This window comes from Grammomys surdaster, unplaced genomic scaffold (assembly GCF_004785775.1).
Source record: "Grammomys surdaster isolate TR1022 unplaced genomic scaffold, NIH_TR_1.0 139, whole genome shotgun sequence".
NCBI lineage: Eukaryota > Metazoa > Chordata > Mammalia > Rodentia > Muridae > Grammomys > Grammomys surdaster.
The window spans coordinates 66,412-93,632 of NW_021604597.1; the positions used below are offsets into that span (position 1 = coordinate 66,412).

Consider the following 27,221-nt stretch of genomic DNA (forward strand, 5'->3'; position numbering starts at 1 on the left):
GAGAGAGAGAGAGAGAGAGAGAGAGAGAGAGAGAGAGAGAGAGAGAGGGAGAGATGGATGGAGGGAGGGTGAGAAAGGACAATGGAGGAGGAAGGCAATGTTAAAGAGGACGAAGATGGAGAAGGAAGACAACGGAGGAGCAGAAGGTGAAAGGACGAATGTGTGACTTGGAAGACCTGCAAGTTATAAGGGTCTCATAGCTGGAGAATAGAGTAGTGAAGTGGTGAATCTGCCCAATCTAGGCTTGCATAATATATTCATATTTATTGAGTTGTGTTTGACTGGTCTTATTTGGATTGGAGATTTACAGCAACATCAGGTGACTTACCAGCAGTATTTAGTGAGATCTGTATGTCATTAGACCTCTTTGATTTTCTTTATAAATTGTACTCTCATCATCTCCAAATATTTCTTAATAGTTGTCAATCATGATTTGTATAATAGTCATCTGTAACACCACTAGGCAAAAACAAGATCCTCTGTCATTTCTCATAGTTGACAAAATTGAAATCAATAAAAAAATTGAAATCTAAAATAATGAGGAAAATAACAGCTACTACAAGCAGATATGAACCTTTGAAATGAAGTCTCTGTCTGAAATGGACACTCTAAGTTCTTTGCAACTTTCTTAACATAGTTAAAATTTCACACATATTGCAAAGAGCAGAGGAACTACTAAACAAAGTAACATGTTAGAACTGATGTGCTGCCAGAATACCTGTGAGTGAATCAAATTAATGAGTTCAAAGGTTTCTTGAATTGGTGATTTTTTGCAGGGTGTGGGGAGGAAGTAGAGTTTCCTTATGATGGTTTGAATGGGATGCCGGTCTAATTCCAGGCATCACAATATATGATACATCTTTGTTTTAACTTTTCGGTTGTTTAAGTAGCTTGACTTTCCTGAAGGATGTCATTAGTTTGAATTTAAAAATACAGAATCCAGGTGCCATTTCCATTGTACTCTCCGTGCTTCCTGTTTGCTGCCTAAAATGAGAGCCACCAGGTCTCTGCTTCTTGTTTGGTTGTCCTTCCTTCCTTCAGCCATGCTCCTCTCTCACGACTTTGAAGGACTGTGATCTCTCTACATCTCTAAGTCCCAAATAAACATTTGCTTTTATAAGTTTCCTTAGTACTGATGTTTTATTAAAGCAATAAAAAAATGACTAAGAGAAGAAGGTGATGAGAAGAGGGATCTTAGTTGAGAAAAAGCCTAGACCAAATTGTCTTAGTGTGTAAGTAAGTCTATGGATATTGTCGTGATTAACAATGGAAGTTGTAGGGCCCAGATTTCCCAGCTGATAACACCCTTGAACAAATAGTCAAAAAAGATATGTGCTGCAGGACAGGAGGGATAACTCTTACAGTGCTTCTACTTTAGTTCTGGCCTCCAGGTTCCTGTCCTGCTTCAGTTTGGGCCCTGACATTTCTCAGTAGTGATAACTAGAAATATATCACGAAGTGTAACCTGTCCTACATAAGTTGCTTTTCATTAGTGTTTTATCATAGCAAAAGTAGCAAATTAAGCCACTTTCTAAACTGAACTATCCGACTCCATCATATGTAATATCACCATGACTTCCTTCCTGTAGTTCTTATTTCTGGAAACTACTAATTAAAATATACCCTTGCTTTCTTTTCTGATTATTGTCTTTTTTTGTTGTCTGTCTTTTTACCTTTTCAAAATGTATGCTTTTCATCAACGAAAATCAATGTGAATTTCTTATCATCCAATGCAATAATACTCATTTTTCAGTACTTCCATATCTGGCCTCTCTCCTGGAAACTTTCTCAAAAATTTCAAAATAATTTAAAATTAAATAAAGTTTTAAATTAAAATTAAGCTTATGGAGGAGAGGGTTGTGATCATGACACTTAGAGGACACTATTGCAATCATCAGAATATGAAGTAAATAAAAAATGTCATGAGAAATATAAATGAGTTAATCGTGAAATTAAGAGCTCTTGAAAACCTGAAATACATAAAGCTGTAACTGAAAGAATGCAAACACACTCTATTCTTTTTTTATATATGTATGAGTTGGTGGTAAAATAATAGAAACTATATTATATAACATACACTACATTTTAATCATTATTCATATCTCATATATATGTGTGTATATAAACATATATATATATATATATATATATACATGCCATGTGCTTTTATATGATCAGCAGTGCAGTTGATGTGAATATTGCTTAGTAATAATAATAGTCTTAGAACTATGAATCACAACTATCATTTGCTCCCAACTATAGCTACAATAGAAAACAAGCAAACAAAGCACTAGATACTTGAGATATTTTTTCAATTTTGCTGTAGTTTTCTTGGACTATCATTATATATGAAGCATATGGTTGGTTAAAACATCAATATATAAAATCAATATCTGAAAAGATATGGAAAAAAGGAAAGAAAAAACAAAAAAGAAATTATTCATTTCCTTCAAACTATATTAATAATCTCCCTTCTCAATCCCTCCTGAAATACATCAATGCATCTACCACTCCAGAAGAATGCAATCCGAGGGTGTCCTTTAACATCCCTGTCCTTTCTGAGTCATTCCCAATTCCTGGACCACAATAAGGGCTTTGTTCCCAAAGGGAAAAATCAGATCCCCTTACCTTCTTTGAGAGGTCACTCTCAAATAATGAGTTCTTTCAAGTCGGATCCCACAGCACACGAGGGGCTATGCAGACAGATAAGCTGTAGATGTCTAGATGATTCTTGGAAGAGGTTTTAATTTTTAATAATATACAGATAAAGTGTTTGAGCAAGAGGTAGTTTGCTTTTGGCATCTTCAGTAGAGTACTATAAATAGAAAATGAGAATTTTATTGTTCATTGTATTACAAGTAATATTATTTAGAAAACTTTAAACACAAAGACAAAAGTGAGTAAAATTTTTATAGGCCAGCTCATAGTATAATCAGAATTCAAGAGACGTTAGAATACACAGCTATAGTATTGCCTAAAATATTTTCTGAAAATCACTTCTCCCTATAGAATTCTGGATTTTTTTTTGAAAATTTTGCATGAATTTCTGTGTACTACATGTATAACTGCTACCCACAGAACTCACAGGAAGGTGTCAGGTTCTCTGGAAATAGAATAATTAAGATTTTTAAGGACCATATGTGTTCTGTGTATAGAAACATAGTGTTGTTAAACAGTGAACGATCTTTCCAGTCACCGTTGGGACACATTTAATATCTAGTATAGTAAGAATCCATGTAACACACCTATGACTCTCTGGGACATAAGTAGAAGAAAGCATACTAGGGACCCTAAACAATGCAGTTATAAAAGCTTCTTATATAGGTAAGGTAAGGCAGAGATGCTGGAATACTGGGTAGAAATGGGAACTCAAAGGTCCTGTTAACTAAGAAATTATTCTATGGAGTAGCATACAGGAAAATGATTCAAAGAAGTCAAAGCTAAACCTGACCCAGACTTCTCTAAGTAGATATTTTTCAGAAAGATAAACTCAGTAATAGATTCATGTTCTAATCAATGACATATACTTAACAGGTGAAATATTCACAATACCATGGTAATAATTTTAGGATGCAAATAACACACAGGTATTAAACACACATGCTTTTTTAATTTGTCTCACATAGGAACTCAAGGTCTAGGCTGACGTGCACACAACTGTGCAGCATAGGCTGTTTTCCAAACCATGACAGTTACGATGTAGAAGACTCCCAAATGGTGGGATTACAGACATGGTGCAACACTCTTGCTTGAGAAATGCATCTGTTTATAAAGTGAGTTTACATGTCTGAGCAAAGAGAACCTCTCAGGAATAGGACATCATGCCAGTTTATAATCCTGTAAATACAAGCTATATACCTTCAAAATGGATTGCTTGTATCTTAGAGCAGGTCTCCAAGATCTTACTCTATCATTACCATTTTATAGCAGAAATTTTTCCAAGCACAGACTCTTCATCTGGGACACTAAACCAATTTTCATATAAATCAGAAGAAAGCAAGCTTCCTTGTATATTGCTAATAAAATCCGTTTTTCAATGAAAAAAGAAAACAAGAAAAAATGGTCAATGTACTTTGTAGAAAGTATTTGGGAAACATTTTCGTTTAAAAATAGCAGTTAAACCAATGATTCTCAACTTGTATGTCACAATCCTTTTGGGAATCACATATCATATATCCAGCATATCACATATTCCATATATTACACATTATAATTCATGACAGTAGCAAAATGCCACTTATGAAATAACAGCAAAATGGTGTCATGGTTAGGGATAACCATAGTATGATGATCAATATTAGTGTCACAGGACTGGTTGAGACCCTACTTTCTTAAGAACTTCCCAACCTGACACCTACTCAGGATCTTGGCTCAGAAGTGGAACCTACAGGCAGGAGTTTATGTGTTCTTACCTAAGACTAGAATCAAAGAAGCAGAGTTCTGGATCCAGTATCAATGAAATAAAGCTACTGTCTGTTCAAACTGCCTCGCATGGCTTCCAGTCCACACTACTACCTGCAATCAGAGATCTGCACTCCACTTCATGGCTTAAAGTTCTGTCCATCTCAAAGGAGGCCAGCTCTTATGTGGGACATCCAAACAAGAGCATATCATAATTGCTCTCTGAGAGGCTTCAACCAGCAGCTGACTGAATCAGATAAGGAGACCCACAGCCAAACATTGAATGGAGCTAAGGGACTCTTATGAAAGAGTTGAGGAAATGATTCAGGGTCCTGAAGGAGATAGAGACTTCACAGGAAGACCAACAGAGTCAACTAACCTATACCATTGGGTGCTATCAAGGACTGATCACCAAACAAATAGCATACAGAATCTGCATCATGACCAATAGCACATATGTAGCAACTGTGCAGATCAGTCTCCATGTGAGTCCCTCAACATGTTGAATGAAGGACATCCCTAAAGCTGCTGACTATCTGTAGAAACACTTCACAGACTGGCTTCAGTTGGAGAAGATGTGCTAACACTGAACATTTGATGCACAAGGTTGTGAAGATAATCTAGGGGCCCTAACCTGCTCAGAGGAGAAGAGACTCTGTGAAGGGTGACTAGGTAGGGGGCAGCATTCAAGATTTAAAATGAATGAATGAATGAATGAATGAATGAATGAATGAATAGAAGTAATAACCATAATAATGAAAACAGTTTAAAAAAAAGAAAAGAAACAAAAAACAGTAACTATAAAAGAAACCAACAAAACAAACAAAAACCAAAGTGTCTTCCTGAAAATAATCAACCATCAAAAAATGGCAGGGCCAGAAAATGCCTAATTCTGATTGTATAATTTGGTGAACCAGGACTTTCAGTTTACAAAGAGTAAAGTTGAAATATGAATGTACAACACTGCTTAAGGCTCACCTGGAACAGTGGGGAACTTTCTTACTTGAGCACCGTTTTACACGTGAGAAGGTCTCACACTTTTACATACATACCTTAAAATGTGTAAATATTCAAATAATTAAATTAATTGTAAGCAGCAGCTTGCTAGATGGACAGAAAAGTGTCTTTGTTATTGAAATCCCACAATTCACTTTCATGTTGTACCAAGGAGAACAAATCAGAAAAATGGAAGATTCCCAGGTATTCCTGTGCCTTTAAATTTCTCTGAATCACTACTTCTTACAGTTATTGTGTATCTTCACTTTCCTTCCCACGATGAGAGCAATGAGAGCCAGACCCACTTGGCAAGTTTGAGGGCTGAGGAGGGATCATTCCATGTCTTGGCTTAACGTTATTAAGCGTGCCTACTCTCAGAGCTTTCTTTTCTCTTGATGTCTGGGGCCATAGCTCCACAGTCTACTGAGAGGCAAACTCAGATGATGGCCCAAATAAAAATAACTCAATGACATTTTCTCCAGAGTTACTACTGCTCACTGCTAAGTTAAGCATGGCAGACTATTTTGAAATAGTTTAGGTTAGGCTAATTATTGATCATTTGACAAGGGGTTAGGATGGCAATACCTGGCAAAAGTGAAAGTTCTGCTTTTTTGGTAAATAAGGAAAACAGTTTCATCTTCAACTGGAGAGGGGGCAACATCCAACTCTCACATGACCTATTATAATTCTGCGGTGGTCTATTTTGTACTGTCTTTTATTTATGAGGAATAGTGATTTTGGCAAGTATGATTTAAGACAAGTATTTTGTAAAACAGACTTTTACCACAATTATTACTTGTTCTGCTATTAATTCACATGATATAGTTAGTAGGTGAAGTGGGAACATATGTCATGTCAAAACAAACCCCTCCTGATATATGGTGAACACAGAAGTTGTTCACCTGTGACTTTGTGATCAGTCTTTGGGCTTGTCAGAATTTTACCTACCGAGCCTCTTAACAGGATGTCATGTGTCCATAGTTCAAGGAAACTGTCATCATCATGTAATCTCAAGGCCAGAAAATACATGTGCATTCTAGAGGGATGGTGAATGTTGGTGATGCAAAAACCTTCCTTGCCTTTAAAACCAAAGCTATAATGAGCATGGATTCTTCATTTCCAGTTAATCTGTTATTCAGTGTTAATCTTATCCCTAAGGGACCAGTGTGATTTTTCTGATAAGAATCTGAATATTTGATCTGAATCTTATCCCTTTTCTGCAATTATGGATATCATATCCTGTGTGGGATAAGGACAAGCTTCTATTATTACAGATCCAATCAGCTGAAGCACAAATATGTCTTTTAAGGTGAACCGGAGCCATGGCAATTATGGATGAAGAGAGCTAGCTGCAACTGAGAGGAAAGAAGAAGTCACTGAATATTTTTCTTTTTTAGCTTCCAAATAAATTTTCTGCCCTAATCCATTTTTCCCAGTTTACAACATCAAGGTCTTCTTGGAATCAGATTATTCTCGTGATTGAATCACACTTCTGTCCACCAAAGCGTTTTGGTGAATGGTCCTCTCTTACTTTTTCGTTTCTTCCTTGAATATCTTTCTCAAGCATGACATTCTATGCTACTATTGGTATATTTCTCTTTCAAAGACCAAATCATTATTATATTTTCTGTCTTTCCTGGCTTCTATTATTAATCCTAACATTAGTGATTTAAGAAAACTTTCTTTATTCACTCTACTTCTGAGACTTTTATTTCCTTCTTGTGTGACTTATTTTCAATTATCTATATCAAAAGATACTGTCACATTTAAGAACCCAAGCAAATTTCTATTGTTCTGTCAGGGTTTCGCTCTGTTAATACAGCCATACACAGATTTAGTCCATATATTCTTTATTTCAAATTTATTACCTGACTCAGGCATTGATGACAGAATATTCTGCTCTAAAATAACTAAAGAATGAGCAGTAATTCTCATGTGTCTAACATAATAAACCTGTTCACATGCAGCATACATTCCTGGCACAGGAATCATGCTAAAATAGATGCTGGAAAGTAAATGAATATTTCCAATGAAATATGGTAGCATTTTTAAAATACGCTAACGCATATCAGGTGGCAATTATATATAGTCCATAAGATAAAAGCATCAATACATAACAAAGAACAATGTGTATATCTAATTCATTGATAATATCAAAAAAGGTATACAGATATTTTTACCAACTATATTGAGTAAACACAGAGGCAATGATATTAAGGTAAACTCTAGCACAATGTGGAGTCATAATGAAGCAGAAAGAATTGACAGTTGGAGAATCAGTAGGGCACTTCCAAAGATCCATTTAGTCCAACAGGCTGGTGAGTTCAGGACTTTGCTGAAATCAGTACAAAACATAGGAACACTATTTGCTTTCTCTCTATTTCATTTTTCTTTAAATTAGAATACTCAACTTAAAGTGAGATTTACTTCTGTTTTAAAAGTATATTATCTTCATGAATAGGTTATCTATACATTCAGCAGTTTCATGAAATAATTTACTTAAAACAAAAGTTCCCTGAAATTATGTGAAATAGGACAGCTATAGAAACTCAAAATGAAACTAACAAGTATAGGAGCAGGCAGCATTCTGTCCAAGCAAACAATGAGTGGCAATTTATGAAATACTTGGTCTTTTATTGATGCTAATGGACTTGGAGAAGGTACTTGTTGGCTTGTAAACTCATTGCCTTCTTGTGTCTTTGAATATAATAAAGAAGGGAAATTATTATTTGTTCTAATTGAATTCACTTAGCCTTTACATACTATTCACATTTTATATGCTGCATGCCTTATGCATCACCTAAATACACAGAAAATAACTAATCAGCATTCTAACATTATAATAATGGCATTGCTTCATAAGACACTGGATATCTAGTTGTATATGGCCCATGCTTCTGGTATAAAACATAAATTCTTGGTTTGCCTTAAAATCTATGCATATAGGTATTTAAGTCAAGCAATAAAATGCTACAAATCTTGTAGTCTATCTATGTGATTTTTCTGACTGAACAGCCATGGCCAGCTGTAAATGAACAGCAGTATCTGCACTTCAGAACACAACTTGCCTGACTGAACTTCTATTACAGCCCTTGGTTTCCATCCTGAACCTGACCTGGGATTTCAAATCTGAGATTATAGTGTCTGTCTCCCATATGGGTATATTATGCTATATATTAAGATACACATAAGAGAAAAGAATAGTGGTACATGCCTTTATTCCTAGATTTCAGAAGCAGAGTCAAGAGGATCTCTGTGAGTTTGAGGTCAATCTGGTATACAAAGGAAATTTAAAGACAGCTAGAGCTTTTAAGTAGAGAATATCCAATTTGATAATGAATTGCTGTTCTAGGTGTTATACACATATAAATTAATACTCAACATATCAAACGGTCATACCCTTAATTAATTAATTAATTAATCTCATTTCTGGGATTTACCTCTTAAATAAATTCAGGACCAATGGAAAGAGGTACCAAATTTGGAGGCAATTTCTAACAATAGTAAATTATCGATAACAAACAGGTGAAGTTTCCCTTCACATGGTTTTGCAAATTCTCCATTGCTGTTTGGTATAAATGATATTTTCATTGCTAAATTATTCTAACTGTAGAGTCATGGTAACAGAACATCTATACACACCTATAATGCTCTCAGAGAGAAGAGGATCAGCTGGACTCCTTGACAGTGTGTAATTGCCAGTGGTGCATGTCTTCCCAGTGAGTCTACTGCTGAGTCCATGTTCCATTTCCTTCATGTTCCTGATGTTAGATGAAGTATTCTGGAAACATGAGGGCTTTGCTCCATGTGGATGAAAAAGTGATGTTTCACACCAAACTGAAACCAATTCTATTCCAAAGTTTTTGGAGAGTTTTCAGTCACAAATGTTACCAGAGAAATCTGGTAAAATTGGTGGCAAAATTGGGACAAACACAGAGGGTCTCTCTAATTTTGTATGTTTGCAAATCACACTTTACTTATGAGTCTTGGAGGGTAAAATATGTAGTTGAAAATTCTGAAAAAAATGTCAGTGATTATAAAATTAAGGGAGTATTATTTATTAGATGATTGTGAGATGAGATGTCCAACTGTGATCATCACAGTTCAGCAGTATATAACAGGATGATTTTCATTTTTCACACTGTGATGCCCAGTATGTGATACATACTGTCCACTTGAATAACTTTGGTTGCCGTTTGATAAATTCATGGCTTGCATATTTGTAAGGATGCTTATAGAAAGGCACTACTAAGGAGGGAATGTGACCTCTGAATATGGGCACAATCCTACTGAAATTTCCCATGGCTGACTAAAAAAAAGAGACAGACAAACCCATCTGAGCAGTAACAATCATATGTCTCTGATGGCTCACTGGAGATGCAGTGTTAACAGCTTGATCCTCAGGTGTATTCTGTTGGGAGGTATTTGAAATAATGCCTATTTGGAGGCAACTAGATAGTTATGGATCTTCAATGGCATGTTCTTTGGAATTCTGTTATTTCCTTCTGTATTTAATCCTATACAATATGAGGAATATTTCTTTGTATATTTAATCTTATATAATATGAGGAATGTTTTTTTCTCAATTAGGCTGTCCTACAAAATATTCCTTACAAGTTCAAAGGCAATTGATCAATTAATAATGAATTAGAAATGCAAATACTGAGAGTCAAAATAACCCTTTGATCCCAATATTGTAGAAGCTTTGGTATTTTATTATACTATTTGAAAGGCAGCTACCATAGAAAAGTGTACTCTATAATTTCTCTAACCAACCATAACCAGCAACAAGAGGCCAGGGGTATATTTAATCACATTAATCAGGTGTCATGATGACAATATCTGATAAAAATAATCCAAATTTAATTGCCTTTGTTATGTTGAGGAAACCACCTTGAAAAAAAAGTAGAATTTCACATATTCTATACTGATTACATCAAAATTCAGTCTTGATTGCTGACCCCAGTACCAAGGATTTTTTTTAAATCATTTCACGGCAGTTTTTCTCAATGGGGTAGTCTAAGGATATTCTAAATCACAATTGTCAAAAGACTCAAATTGCCAGTGAGCTCAAATACCCATTTATACTTTACTTACTTAAAATGCACCAATGACTCTTCTTCTCCAGAACACCATTTAAAGGTGTACTTATTCTACAAAATGAAATGAAACCAAAAACAATACCATCAACACAACAACAAAATAACACAGACTCTCAGGATAATCCTGTATTCCTGTATCATTATAAAGGCTTATTAAAGCTAGGAATAAAGTTCATGTCTAATTACCTTTTAGGTAATATCATTTGGCAGGACATTATCGCAGTAGCTAGGAAGGCATAAAACCTATGGTGCTATCCCAACAGACAAATGGTAAGATGACATTTGGTTGACAGAAGAATTTCTTGCAATTTTATGCAATGTTTTAAAAAGTTGTCACAGAAGAGCAGCATTTGGTTGTGGGAGATTTTCTAAACGACTGAACAAAGAGACAGCTATTTTAAACCAAGTTTACTCAATTTTTAAATATGAAGAAGGGGGACAAAGTAATTGTATGTGTATATGAATAAAAAGAATGTAACAATACATACTTGAAATATTGCTTTAAATGTTTCCCCAGATTCAGGGAAAAATGACAAATTTAACTGGAATACAAAGCTGAGGTTATATGCATGGCCCACTGTGACTGCCCAAGTCATACTTGTGTTTGAAAGTGTTTCCATGTTTGTAAACAACTGATAGCTTTTACTGTCAGTCAGTATGTTTAGTGAATATTTCTGACATATAATTACTAATGTGGATAAGCAAATATTACTTCTATTGTGTTGATGTTGTTCACACAATTTACCATTCATTACCTCTGCACTGCTACTGATTTCTCTTTGTCATTGGCCGTTTGAGATACAGCAAACCACTCTATAATTGAGAAGTCAGCAGACTTCCTTTGATAGTTCCAAGAAATACCTTAGAAAGAAAAAATATTTTGCAGGAAAAAATAAGTTATGGGTATTACTTAAAACATAGTCAACACTAAAATTTAGTTTAGTTCCAACATTCTTCACGGCTCCCAAATTTCCCCCAGTTAGAAAGTTTACTAATATATAGGCCCAGAAATCTTTGTCAATCAAAACCGCAAAACTAAGAGCAGATTTTCAGATATGGTGGGATTGCAGAAAAATCTTTTCTTAGCTCAACATGACTCTAGTGGACAACTGAGCAAACTAGCAGATATAAGAGTTTACTGCCCCAGATCATATACTATTTTTCAGTGAAAGAAATATACAATTATAGTAACTACAGCAATGACAACCATAGTAAGTTATTATCTGATTTCTGAGGTGCAGGAAATCATGACTATTATTCAAGCATGAGATCATGGCTCTTAGAGAATGTTTTATCACCATTTTACTAAACAAGCATGATTTTCAACTCTGTTCTAAATATTTAAGTTAGTATTTATGGATAATATAGCTTTTACCCGTACATCAAAGAAGGTCCTCTTGCCAAAGGATAGAGACTATTACAGAAAACCACAGCTATCTAAGGTGCAGAAAACAAAACATCCTGTGGCTCCAACAGCCACTGTGTGTATATTGCATACTAACTCCTGAACCTTTGTCTCCAAACATTGGTTAAAAGGGTCAGAACGATTGTGCACCAGAAGATCAGGAAATCTGCTTTGAGAATGGACCTCCTAGATGTGTGATGAAGGCTTCACTTTTGATAGAACAACAATATAATATGCTTGTTAAAACAATTTCTGAAGATATCATCATCCACACTTGTAACACTAACTGGGAATGAGTAATTCTTGTGAAGACAAACTTCTAGACGAAGAACTACATGCACATAAATACTACAGGGAGTGAGAAAATATCAGTTCTCCAAAGGGACCCTATAATTTGTAAGCCAGTAAAGGTTGGCTATCTTAGATAAATTCCATATACTATTACAGACAATTTGACTCATCAGGTTGTTTGCACATATTTGTGGAATCATTTTATCTATATAATAACAGTAAATGAGAACAGGCTATGTATTTTAGCAGAAGTGGGAGATGCAGAAATACAAACTTAGAGCAAAGGAACCTTGGAACTTACCAGATTTGTTTCATAAGTATCTACTCTCACTCAATGGAATTCATGATAAAGGAAACTACTCATGTGGACGCATAGGAATCCTGATGGTAGATGACATAAGCATGTTCCATACCTTTAAATTTCACACCACTACATGCACAGATTGATGTTTTATATTCACCTCTTCCCCAGAATCCAACTTTTCCATTAGTGTTTTGCACAATGTCTAATTGTGAGATATGATGAATATGCTCTCTGTTGTGGGTCCTTCTTCTATGAGGGACAGGATGTCCTGAGAGGAAGAAAGAGAAATACTTGTCACATGTCATGCAGCACAGACGACTATTTGCTCATAAGATCTAGACCAATGGTGTGCACAAATGCAGTGCAAGGGCTGTCATGGACAAAGAAGACCTCAAACAGATTTTGTGCCTCAATACTTTGTTGCTCACATATCTCCCTAATGTTAACCCTGAAAGATCAGGCAGCACATATTTTTTAATCAGATTTTTTTTTAAAAAGAGCCAGAAATGAACCATGTGAGATATACCAGAATTGCTGTGTGCACTTTGCTGTCATTACAAATGGAACTCAGCTCTTTTCTAAAGAGATTTCCTCTCTTATTAACTCTTGGGACAGTGCACACTTGGTCCTGTTGGGGCACAGAGCCCCTGTGGAAATAGGATTGTGTACAAAGTCTTTGTTCATTAGTCTTTCCTTTGAATCTAAGGAGGAAAGGGGATCAGTACCTGGAATAGTGTAATTTATACAGCTCCTTTAAGAAACTAAATTTCAGTTCCGTAATGTCCCTGTTCTAATGGGTTAGTCATCCTGTAGTGTCTATATATTCTTCTTTCTGATACTCTACACTGTTATTAATCTTACAAATGTCTCTAAGACATGACTTAGTATTCTGGAAGACATGATCCAGTGGGAATTCTCTTAAGATAATGCTCTGTAAGTCGCAGTCTTTCTCAGTGTAGAACAAACTGGCTATTTATCTAAAACAAAATAGTCAGGCCTGAAAACACAAGTAATATGATGCATACTAAATATGATGTATAAGTTTGTGTGTGTGTATGTATTAAAATTCACATGTATTCAATGTATTCACATGGATATATATGTATATATATATATATATATATATATATATATATATATATATATATATATGTGTGTGTGTGTGTGTGTGTGTGTGTGTGTGTGTGTGTAAAACAAGTTTGTTAGAAAATCAGAAACTTAAAAGCAATAAAGGTAGTATGAAGTAAGTATGAGTAAAGGAAAAAATAATGAAATTATGATATTTTTTGAAAAAATACTTTAAAAACTTTCAAAAGCCACAGAACATAAGTATGAGTTCTATTTGAAATGGAGACACATGTGTAAAAGACACACAAAAATATGCTTTTAGAGTGAATTGAAATGAGATTAGGCTAGGAGACTAAGGTTACTTCTCTAGTCTGAAACAGATTATCCTCAATTACATATATATATGAAACTTTTCTGTGTAACTCAATAGTTTAAGTTCTTAGGTCATTTTCTGATTTCATCATGAAACTGTGAAATTATATTCTAACTGGATAAAAGATGTGTGCACACACACTTATGTGCATATAGTTGGGTCTTGGCATACCAGCTTATGTTGACTACATGTCTAAAACAAATGGAATGTTCTCCAGATAATCAAGGTTGATATCAGACATAGAGATGTCACGCTGGACTTGGAGCATATTGTTTTGTTTTGGGTTTGTTTTCTACACTGCCCCTCCCTCAGCTAAGAAAATGACAACTTGCATTGATATTTTATGTCAAATTGAAAAGGGAACCGAGATGATACTTGAAGGAAGGTGGAGGACTCACTTTGCTGCTGGCTTCCAGCTGAATATCTGGATTTTAAGATGAATTGCCGCTGTGAGCCCGAGCTTAGGTTGTTCACAAACAGCCCAGGCAAGGTGGGAAAAGCTGTGAAAATTCTTGAGTTTGATCTACTAAAGGGATTCTGAAGGTTGGTCAGTAAAATAGCATGTGGATATTCGTAGCTTATAGAAGAAAAAAAAAGAATATGAATTGAAACTAATAGTAATGAGTGTGAGCAAACCTTCCAATGGGATTTGACATACACTGCTCTGTTCTATGTCTCATCCTTCCTCTGGACAATGTAGACTTACACCCTAAGCCTTAGGAGACTTACAGGGATATTATGATAAAATAGGAATATGAAAGCTGAGAACTCTAAAATCGAGGAGAAAATTTTCAATTGATCACTTAATTTAGACCCACTAGTGAGACAGACAGAGAGAGAAAGAGTGATAGAGACAGAGAAACAGACTGAAATTCAGAGAGTCATCATACAAACTCACAGGAAGTCATAGGGATGGACATGCACATATGAAGAAAACACAAACACACACACACACACACACACACACAGAGAGAGAGAGAGAGAGAGAGAGAGAGAGAGAGAGAGAGAGAGAGAGAGAATTACAAAGAGATACACATGCACATTTTAAAACAGAAATACCAAATATACAGATATGTATTAAAAGTGAAAGAACACAGAAAGAAATACACAAATAGATTAAAATCAACAACAACAGACCAGAACATGCACACTTACACCTTCACACACAGGGAAGTGAAAATAAGGAAGAGGAGAGAATTTGCATACCATAAAGGAAGTGCAATAAAATTTTAATGAAAAGAAGAGAAGAAAGGAAGGAAGGAAGGAAGGAGGGAAGGAAGGAAGGAAGGAAGGAGAGATCTTGTTGCACGTATGATTGGCAAACTTCAAATCAAGTGTGTGCATATAAATACTTAATCTCACTTCATTACTATGTATCTTTATTGTCTGTTGATAGTTAACATATAACTCAATACTATTGAGCTATGAGTTTCATTTCTATGGAAAGGCAGACAAGAAATTCAAGAAAAAAGTCTCTCTCAAGACTATTATTATATCTTAGGTGCCTTTACTTCCAAAGGGAGTAGATAATAAGATTTTATTTGTAAAATATTCGTGATTAAATTTCATTTGTATTATTTATTTGCATACACATTTGCACATATGTGGATCTCAAAAACAAAATTCAATTTTAACTCAATCAATGTAAATTAAAAATAACTTACAGGCATTCTTATCATTGGTAGTAACTTCTCAACTGTATTGTTCACTGTATCGATGTTTGTTGGTGTTACAAATAAACGCTGTGAAAATACAGAGAAGAATAATATAAAATAACTTTGAAGCTTATTATTACAAAATGAGTTATTGTAAAATTATCACTTATCTGCAATCTGTAATGGCACCTTTAATATAGAATAAACATCTTGTTTTCTTCCCTTGAGATAACTCTGGAACACTGTCAGTCTAACGTATTTATCAAAAATTAACTAAGTGGATGCTTGTTATTCAAACATATCTGTAAGAGTTTGTAAATGATAAACAAAGACTGAGTAGCCATGGATGCAATATCTCAGCATGTTTCATTATGGCAGTGGAAAGGAAGGAAGGTGGGTAACACAGAGCAAAACCCTTTGCTTCCTCCCCATCTAAGCTTCCTTCATTTTACACCCTTATTTTCATGCACAGCATATGCATAGTTCAAGTAAAATCAAGATAAACAGCAGCTGCAATTAAAAAATAAATAAAAGACAAAAACAAACAAAAAACAAAAGAAAATTAAAAACAAAATGAACAAAAGATGAGTGAGTACTCTTTTTATATCAAGCTTTGCATATAGGTAGGTGATATTCAGATATAGAACATGTAAATATGTGATTATGATAGAACTAGGAACCCCAAATGATTATCTTAGTAGTATGACATTACTTAATACTCCCAAGGACAAGCAACCTTCTTGTATTATTAGCTCTCTACTGCCTCTCACATTTAGAATCTGCTCGAGAGACCTAGGAAGACAGCAAGAAGAAAATAACATGAAATCACATGATAGGAATCTACGATACCACTGATATACTGAAATTCTAATACATTAGAATCGTATATGAAAATGGGTAGATAGATATATCTTCATGAAGATAGTTTCTATAGTATCAGCTATCTGCAGTAAATGTTGTGTCTAGGAAACAATCACTTAAATAGGAGACATGGCACAAGTGCCCCTCACTATCCATAAAGAACCTTGACCTAAGACCAAAGAAAAACACTTAATAAGTCATCTCTTTCTCAGAGTTTTTATGTATTGTCTTCTAACTGCTAGGCATAACCTGTTATCCTGAAAATAAGTGTGTGTGTGTGTGTGTGTGTGTGTGTGTGTGTGTGTGTTTTGGTGAAGATTCATCCAAGACTCTATCAAAATATGCAGGGTTACTTGAATTTTATGAACAAGAACACCTTACACTAAGAGATTTTACATCGTGCTATATATAGACTAAGAATTTTGCAAAAATATCTTAGAATGTGTAAGAACAGATGTGTTTTTTTTGGTTGTAATATAAACAGGAAGGCACCAATGTGTGCATTTGCACAGAATGAGGACTTAGTCACCTCTGGATGAAATTATAGCTCATAGCTCAGAAATCATATATTCTAGAAGGACATATTAGAACTCCACATACAGGAACACACATGTGCATGAAGTAACACACATACACAGAGAGAAAGAGAGAGAGAGAGAGAGAGAGAGAGAGAGAGAGAGAAATCATAATGAATTTAAAGAAAAGTAAAACATGATATTTTGTTGAATATCTGAAAACTTTTGTATAATTTAAAACAACAAAGTATTATTACAGAAAACCACACATGATATAGAGAAATAAATCACATGGAATATTAATTGACATTATTGTAAAATATTATGTTCTCCGAGCATTGCAAACATATTAAGATCTAAGTTATGATGGCAAAGATCTGTGAATTTCTCCTGATGTAGGTTTTGTTTTGAAAAAAACACATTTCAATACATAGAGTCTTTTTAAACAAAATATTTCTAAAATTAATGTTTTTAAAGAATAAAAATGAAAAGACATATGGGAATTTTTTTGTACACATTAAAATATTTCTTGACTCATGGTTTACCAGGGATATATAAGTAATTCTAAAGAGAAAAGATCAACCTTATAACAGATCACATATTTTTACTATGAGAAAAGATAGGTTTTTCATAATTGTTCAACATTACATGAAGTATGTTTAATGTAGAAAAATGAACTATACTGTAAGATAAAAATAAAAATCTATAAAGTTTGAAATTACATATTAATAAACTAAATGTGAAACAGTAAATTGCTGCGATAACTAACAAGATATGAATTTCAAAACAGATTACATAAAGCCATCTAGGCATGTAGGAAAATGCTGTCTTCTAGCCATGGCATGGGCATTGATTCATGAGGACCGTGTAGTTAATTGTTATCTCTACATTACTAAGTCAAAAAGTCAATATTTTATATATTTGTATTTGAAGTTAAGAGTAGGAGAAGACATGTGCAACTGAGCAAGAGGCTTAGGGATATCCCACGATTCACATGTAGGTGATTTGGCAGTTGATTTCTATACTTACATGAAACTGTCAAATAAAGACTCTAAAATCATCTGCATCTATGTATTTTACATATAAACAGAAACTGAGGGATCTATGTTCAGTCCAAGAATAAGAAAAATAAAAAGAGAAAATTTGGAGGAAAAGAAATCCTTAAGTAAGAGTAGCAAAAACATTTTCCTAATTCATCCATAGAAAAAGATACAGATTTATCATAAGTGTAATGAAATACATGGATGATTCAAAGAACTGTCAAACCTAAAAGGCCAAATTTTAAATATAAAATCAAAGAAAACCAGCAAAAAAATGACAAATATATGAAGGATCATTGCTGAATACTCACTAGAGAACATGGAGAAAGAAAAGTTGTGGAGGATATTTATTTAAATTAGAAGCAATTTTTATATTCTGAAAACATCTCCTCAAGGAAAAAAGAAAATTAAACATATCATAACATGAGTAAAAGCTAAAAAGGATCTATTATCAATCTTCTGAAATACAAAAATTGTTTTCAATATTTATGTCAGGATAAAATAGGAAAGCACTAGAGTCATGTGTGAAAATCAATATAAATATTTCCTTTAAGGAATTGTATCTAAGTAACAATCGTGTTGTAAGACATCAGGAAATTTCTCGTGTACAATACTGAGCATTTATTTGCCATACTTGAAATCAAGCAGCAGAAGGAAGAGAACACTTCCCTATAGGTCTATCTGCTCTTTTTCTCTTCTCTCTCCTAAGGACAGATTTGGTTCAGCTAAACTTGTGCGTGTTCTCCTAATTTATGTCACTGGTTAGAAATTACTTTTATACTACACATTTCTCTTTCATTAATGTTTTGTGTGAACTTGAAAGTATGAAGATCAAATTGCATGATGATCATTATACACACCTTGATAAGTTCAATGCAATTTCAACTGTGACAAGTTAGAATATTGACTCTAAGTACATTTTATATGCATTAGCTTTTATAAAAGTCAAACAAAAATGGTGATCCTCTGAGGTACATTCTATTCTACTTTACATTAGGAATGGTCTTCTATGCTCTGCATGCTATATAACAGGTAAATCCAAGAACTGCACTAAACCCAATAGTGAAAATACAACAATAAGTATGAGAAAAAACAGATAATTATTTAATAGCTATGTGTATACCCCAATGATAAACCTAATATATAGTATGTGAAAGGACATGAGGTTTATCCTAAGCACTGTTCACACATATGAACATAAACATATACACACACACACACACACATCCACACACACATGCACTCACACAAGCACACACACACATCAATCATAAGTTAATGAAAATGATTTGTAACCAGAAGTTACGTGAAAAGATATCTCTATGCCTAGAGCATTCAAATGAATATGGAAATAAAGAGCCATGATTTTGTAATTGCCTTTCCAAAGCCCACGTGAGGATGCATAGAGACATACGGAAAGAGCAGAGAACAGAAGTAAAGAGATCAAATATTACAAAACATGTGGATGTGGAGAAAAAAATAATTTTTTATAATATTGTCATTTGTTTAAATTGTTTTATGTAATAACAACTATTTTTAATTAGGCAGAAATATATTACAATAAATAATATTTGAACAACATGTAAGTTGATATATAAGCAATAAGAACTCAGGGGGAAAAGCAGTTTAATTCTCATAATTATACTTAGCTTGGTAGGCTGTTGCAACTAACTGATTTAATTTTCAGTCATTTCAGAAAAAAAATTTCCTCTTTTTTCTTGCTTTAGCATGTGGATCAATCTTGCTTCATATTGCTTTTTATATATCACATATAAAAGACACATGAGTACAAATCATACATATATAGCTTTTCCATATATGTAAATTCTTGTTCTCTGTCCCCTAAACCCTCTTCTTATGTTTCCATCTTCAATTATTCTACAAACTGCCTGTCTCTCTGCTAATCATGGACTTGAAATGCCAGTTTTGGTTTTGTATTCACATACACTGTCACAGTATGGGATGTACTCACTGAATATCTGCAGTGAGAAATTTTTCTTGATACCCTTCTTGGCTTCATTCATGGGTCTGCTCAAATGCAACAAAAACACAAATCATAGTAAGATTAATTTGCTAGTAGCTTATTTTAAGCATATCCCTGTTAATATTTTAAAAGTATCATGTTAGTGTTAAATACAAGACAACCAGTAGAGCAATATGTATTATTGGGTTAGGGAATGTTTTAAAATGTTTCAGAACCAAAGCCATGGTCATGTAATAACTCATTGATCTAGGAAGCAGAGCCAATTCTCAGAATTTTTGTTTGCAAGATTGTTGTCAACCTGACTACAATTGAAATAATATACAATCCAGAAATGGAGGGCACACCTGTGATCTGGATCTTGAGGCTGGAAGACACGGGCTTCTGAATTGGAACTTGACATGGAGAACTTGAGGCATCATGTTCATGAAAAGCTTAGGCCCAGGTAAGGAAGAACACACCCACCATTAATCCCTAGATATTGATGATAGTGGATCTTTGAGTTCAAGGTCAGCCTGGCAAATAGCATGTTCCAGATCTAGGCATGGTGGTACGTACCTTTAATCTGAGCCATGCCTTCTATAGGAGGCCTACATAAGGATATTGGAAGAAGGAAGACTCACTCTTTGCCTATTTGCATTTACTGCCAGCATATCTGTTGATATATACTTCTTCAGGATTCCAGCTTATACAGAAGACCAGATGAAATAAAGTAGCCTCATGGACTGAAAAACTACTAGATATTTTTACTTCCCATTTGCCACTGAATATTGTTGGGTTAGTTGAAGTACAGAATGTAAATCTTTACAGGAATAGTACCACTGATCATTTTATTCTTTTGAAATGTAATGTTAAAAGTGAAAATCACTATAAAAGTCTTGACAATGCTAAGACTTTAAGATTATTGCTCATAAAAATTATTTAACCTAATGGCCACCAGGAGGGTGCAGGGGTCAGTGGTATTCCCCACATGAGTGCCTGCCTGAATGACATGTTTCCCTGGAATATTTGTATGAAAGGAAGTTGAATACAGTGTAGAAGCTAGTTTGGAATATCAAGACTTGACTATGTTCCAAGAGCCGTGTAACTATGGCAGTGCCAACAATTTCTCTTAGCTTTAGTTTCATATATATATAAAGGATAGTTAAGAGAGTATCTTCTTAGCATGAGTTTATGTTCACATAAAAGGTATCATTATTACACTAAACTACAAGTAATGTATATGACCTTTGGTTAGAAAACACTTAATTCAGGAAGAACACCTTTTAAGAAAAAAAGATATTGTTTATTTCCTTGTGTGAATTACAGAATTGGCATACAAGACAGGGGATCCTAGAAACTAGTGCTTTATTTCTGTAAGTCATATCATTAACTCTCCTAGTACAATTAATAATAAGTATACCAGTATTTCACTGTAGCATGTAATACTCTAATGTAAGGCGGATTAAAGACAAATTCACAATGCTAAAATTTATAACTTCAAATTTTATGTTGAATGAGTTAGAGCTCATTAATATTTAACACATTCACAGTGTCTTACAGTAATCATTATCTTGTTGATTAGCATTTTTCTTATCCAAACAGAAACCATTCCCCAATGCACTATTACTCTTCCTCATGCACACAACCCTATGCCATGTATTGTTTTTCTATCTGTAAGCTAATGTGTGCATTGTTTCCTCTTTCTGAAAATAATTATCCATGCTGAAACAATCTTTCATTCACAGAATTTCCTACTCCTTTTTGCTGGATGTACCAACATCATGTTGATATTCTCTGTAACTTCTTGTGGAACTACAGACTGATTCTTGCCCAAAGACTGGCACATTTATGTTTCTACCATTAACTGCTTACCCACTGTATACTCTACAGTCATTTTTATCAGAAAGGTGAATTATGCCTGTGCCCCTCATCCTATACATATGTGTGTATGTATATGTATGTATGTGTATATATATACACATACATACATATGTATACAGGAAGTCTAACAGATGCAGGAGAAGAGAAAAAGATTCACCATGCTAAAGAGGGAGAAAGATTCACCAACCATGTGAATTATAAGGCAGATTGGCCATTCTCTGCTTCCTCAACATGCCTGGGGTTGCAGACACGATATTTGAAACAGAATTATGCTTAGGGTAGATTCAGGGTGCTGAGCTAGAACTACAGTGACTGAGCAAACAAAGTTGAGGGCAGATTCAGAGGTGTTGAGCTGGGAGTGAAAAGAAGGGCATGATAGTTGAGGAAGGTTTAGAAGAGATGGTCATTTGGAAAAAGCATATCAAAATAAGCTAATATGTGTGTGTCTATCACCTGCAGATCTGTTGACCTTTACCCTTATCAGTCGAACATTATACACTAGTGATATCCTGCTATACATATATTCAAATACTTGAATATTCTATGAGTAACTATTTTTAGTTCTGTTCAGTTAAATACTATGTTTTATGGAAATTAACTGGTGAGTATTGGAGGTATTGCTCAAATTTAAATATACAATACAGTATTATTGGAGAGAAATCAATTTGTGTTCTTTCAAAATCTAGATAATACCAGACATTATGAGGGAAAGAATGAGGAGGATATGGTGAGTTCTTGTTTTATCCACATCCTTCTTAGAAGACAATGTACCTTCATGCTGCCCCAAGAATCTTTTGTATTTTTAATGAACATCACAGATCAAAAACTAATGAAGATGTTTACACATGAAATGTATGTTGTAGAAAGTATACACACTAGAATCATCATATAAAGTAAGAATTTAAGTTGGCAACCTGTATACAATCAGACTTAAATGGTCTTATTTTGCAAATATTCTGATTAATTGGTTTAACCAATTTAAAAGAATTAAGTTTCCCCACAATTTCTATAGCTATTGCCTTGTGAATACAGCTCCAAACTTTAGGTCTTACCGAAAGGTGGCCACAAAGTTTTCAGGGGGCCAAAACAGGAGAAGGGTCTTGGAACTACAGATTTCATTTCTCCTGACAAGGTCCACATCATCCACGGCCCACAAGTACTTCAGTGGGATGATAAATTTTATCTTAAACTTTTCATCTTCCTAGAAAGAGAATCAAATATCTCTGTTAGTTTGATTTGCAGTGAAGTTGGAATTGCTTTTGGAAATACCCAGTTCTTCCTGCCCCAGAGCAGAGGAAAACTCCTTCTTTTAATCACTCAGCCACAGTTCAAGCCATGGTAGATGGAATTCAAGAAATCATGTATTGAAAGAAGTTATTGGATACAAGCATCTCAGTGCACACAAATAGACATAGCCTGAGTGTTTTCTGATTGGAGAATGTCTAGAATGACTATACTATGAATATATGTATGTATATGTATATATGACACTTTAGAAAGCCATGCATTTCAAAATTTCATCCACAAATTTTGTTAATTAGTAACCATTTTCTTTATTTCCACAATGTCCATATCAAAAGATATTAGTTAAAATTTTGTACTTTAATTAATTACATTAATGATCTTTCTAAAGTAAATATAGGAATATTGTGTGACTCAAAAAAATTCATTTTGCATTGGCTTTCTGTATAGTAGGAAGTCATGTCAGCTCATTTCATATCAGTATCAAAAAAGATAATTATTCTCCAAAAATTTAAACAAAAATATGAAATATGTTCCTATCAAGCATTCTGATCTTATTAAAAGTGTTTGAAAGAAATATTAATCTTGGCACTGAGCAGATCCTCTGGGCAGCTGCTCTGCACCCAATCACACAAAACCCAGAGGAAGCAGGCCTCCCATGAGCTCTAACCCGGGAGTATTTTAGGTAAGGAGACAGCAACCCCTCCCAAACAGGGAGTAACTGGGACCCAGGAATTCACTCCTGGCCAGGAGCACTGGTTCCTTCTTGTCTGGGCCCGAGCACTGAGCAGATCTTGGGCCCCAGCTCTAACCCTAGTAGTAGTAACCCACAAAGTTCTGAAACAACAAAGAAAATAGGAAAGACATGCTCCAGTATGAGACAAGACAGGTAGCACTAAGGTGATCCAGATGGCGAAACAAAGTGCAAGAACATAAACATCAGTAACCCAGGGTACTTGGAATCATTAGAACCTAGTTCTCCCACACTAGAAAGTCCTGCATTCCCCATATCACCAGGAAAGCAAGATTCAGATTTTAAATCACTTCTAATGATGATAATAGAGGACTTTAGGAAGAACACAAATAACACTCTCAAAGAATTTGAGAAGAACACATGTAAACAGGTAGAAGCCCTTAAAGAGGAAACACAAAAATCCCTTAAATATTTACAAGAGGACACAACAAAACAGGTGAAGGAACTGAACTAATCCATCAAGGATTTATAAATGGAAGTAGAAACAATAAAGACATCACAAAGGGAGACTACCCTGTAGATAGAAAAATCTAGGAAAAATATCAGGAGTCATAGATGCAAGCATCACCAACAGAATACAAGAGATAGAAGAAAGAATCTCAGGTGCAGAAGATACTAGAGAAAATATTGACACAGCTGTCAAGGAAAACACAAAGTGCAAAAAGTTCTTAACACAAAACAGCAAGGAAATCCATGACACAATGAGAAGACCAAACTTAAGGATAATAGGTATAGCTGAGAGTAAAGATTCCCAACTTAAAGGGCCAATAAATATTTTCAACAAAATCATAGAAGAAAACTTCCCTAACCTCAAGAACGAGAAGCTCATAAACATAAAAGAAGCCTACAGAAAGCCAAATAGATGAGACCAGAAAAGAAACACCTTCAGTCACATAATAATCAAAACACCAAATGCACAAAACAAAGAAATATTAAAAGCAGTAAGGGAAAAATGCCAAGTAACATATAAAGGCAGACCTATAACAATTCTCACCAGAGACTATAAAAGCCACAAGATCCTGGACTGACATCATACAGACCCTAAGAGAACACAAATGCCAGCCCAGGCTACTATGCCCAGCAATACTCTCAATTACCATAGATGGAGAAACCAAGATATTCTATGACAAAACCAGATTTACACAATATCTTTCCACAATCCCAGCATTCCAAAGGATATTTGTGGGAAAGCTCCAATACAAGGAGGGAAGTTAAACCCAAGACAGCAAGAAAGTAATCCTGTTCCAACAAATCCAAAAGAAGATAGCCACACAAAGATAATTCCACCTCTAATAAACAAAATAACAGAAAGCAACAATCACTCTCACTTAATATCTCTTAACACCAATGGACTCAATTCCCCAATAAAAAGACATAGGCTAATGAACTGGATACATAAACAGGACCCAGCATTTTGCTTCGTACAGGAAACCCACCTCAGTAACAAAGACAGACACTACCTTAGAGTAAAAGGCTGGAAAACAATTTTTCATGCAAATGGTCCTAAAAAACAAGCTGGAGTAGCCATTCTAAAACCTCCAGCCTGAGAACAAAAAGGGAGGGACTCATGGATCCACCTGTATAGGTAGTTGAGGGTGGCCTTGTCAGGCAACAGTGGAAGTGGAAGGCCTTGGTACCCTATAGTTTGGATTCCCTAGTGTTTGGGAATTTGAGAGCAGGGAGGTGGGAATGGGAGGATGGTGGGAGCACACCCTCATAGAAACTCCCAGAATTATATGGATTAGACATGATTGAGACAGGCCACCAGAAGACTAGATTCCAGAATTCAAACAAAAACTATCTTGATACTAAGATTTGTTTTGAGAGTTGTATATTGCAGAATACACAGCCTTGCTGTATCTACTTATCAACCAAGCTCAGCAGACCTGCTCGAACCTCTGATGTCCTGGAATCTCAGCTGAATGCAGTGAAGAAACAGATATCAGAGGCTTATCAATTTATTCTCCCCCTGCCCCTAATATCTCAATGCCCGTAATAAGCTTGAAGAAGTTAATGAAGAGTAGGCGCCCCTATTCCCTGGGCTTGGGGACTGAGGTGGTTAATATTGGGCTGTCTTTCTAGGGAAAAGTGGTTGTTTTGTTGGAATCGGGAGGAATAGCTAGGACTTATTGCATAGCCATAACGTATTGTTAGAAATCTGTATAATTGTCATTAAGCTGAAGTTATAATTATTGAAATGGTATAAAATTTACTTTGATTTCAAATTTAAGGTTTTCATTGGTACGGGTTTCTTATTGATATAGAGGGGGGCAGGGGAACATGGAGGCAGATGTTCGCGTGTCTCTGCCAATCGAAGATAGTTGGTATATCTAGGTTGGGTATTGAGTTACACTTCAGATTGTATGGTTATCTTGTTATTCAGCATTACTGAACTTATAAAGCCTGTGATTAACATTTAAAAAAATAAATAAATAAATAAAAGGTCATTGTATGGCAAAAAAAGAAATATTAATCTTTGAAGCATAAAGTTCCTTCTTTCATCATTCCCAATATATGGAATTTTTCGTTTGAGAAATTCTCATACATACACAATGTATTCTGATTATTTATTTTAGTCCATCTCTCCTTTTCCTATATTTTGTCTGAATCCTTCCCAGATTCACGACTATTCCATTTTTTTTTATGATAGACTGAATAATACCTCAGTATGTGTATGTGTGTGTGTGTGTGTGTGTGTGTGTTTCTGTGTGAATGTGAACTTGGCTATATAACTCTGCCTTGGACACTGTTCAGCTAATATGTTGATCCAAAACTGAAGATATTGACCCTGCCTCTCTCAAATTCAGGAGACAATATGACACAAATATAAACCTTGATTAAAAAATCATATATATATAAGTGTTTCTAAACTTAAAAATGTGTGATTATTTGATATATGATACTACAGAGAAAGATTTCCCACAGTATCTAATGTAACACGTAACAGTCAAAATATAAGCATATTATGTAATATTTACTAAAGGATAAACATGCATACTCACATACCAACATAAAGGACATGTATCAATTATATGAAATATTTGTACTTATATTTTCTTTCCACCTCGAAACATCTAATTTATATATATATATATATATGCATATCTGTGAAACAAAATTCAGAAGAAATGCATAAACCTAAAACCTCTAATTCCAATATATGATAAGAGATAATTTTCCTTGAAAATGGAAATAATGAAAATCATCTCCTATGAGACTACTAATGCTCTTTCTATAAAATGAATGAAAATCTCAAAAAAAGTTTTAAGTATTATCACTAAACAACAGAAGTGGAAGAAATATATGGTCAAGAAAAACTATACATTTTAGTTTCCTTTACTCTCAAAAATCAAAGTGAATTTCACTTACT

The 27,221-nt window shown here is 34.6% G+C and overlaps 1 protein-coding gene across 1 annotated transcript in view; it reads right to left on the reverse strand.

Annotated features, from left to right (window-relative positions):
• Positions 1-337: 337 nt before the first annotated feature.
• Positions 338-27,221, reverse strand: part of LOC114617987 — an 86,713-nt gene continuing 59,829 nt past the window's right edge. The window contains 8 exon segments of the mRNA XM_028763670.1: positions 338-448; positions 2,629-2,815; positions 3,918-4,028; positions 6,478-6,515; positions 6,517-6,636; positions 7,963-8,094; positions 19,958-20,039; positions 22,908-23,056. Coding sequence (XP_028619503.1) covers positions 338-448; positions 2,629-2,815; positions 3,918-4,028; positions 6,478-6,515; positions 6,517-6,636; positions 7,963-8,094; positions 19,958-20,039; positions 22,908-23,056 — 930 coding nt within the window.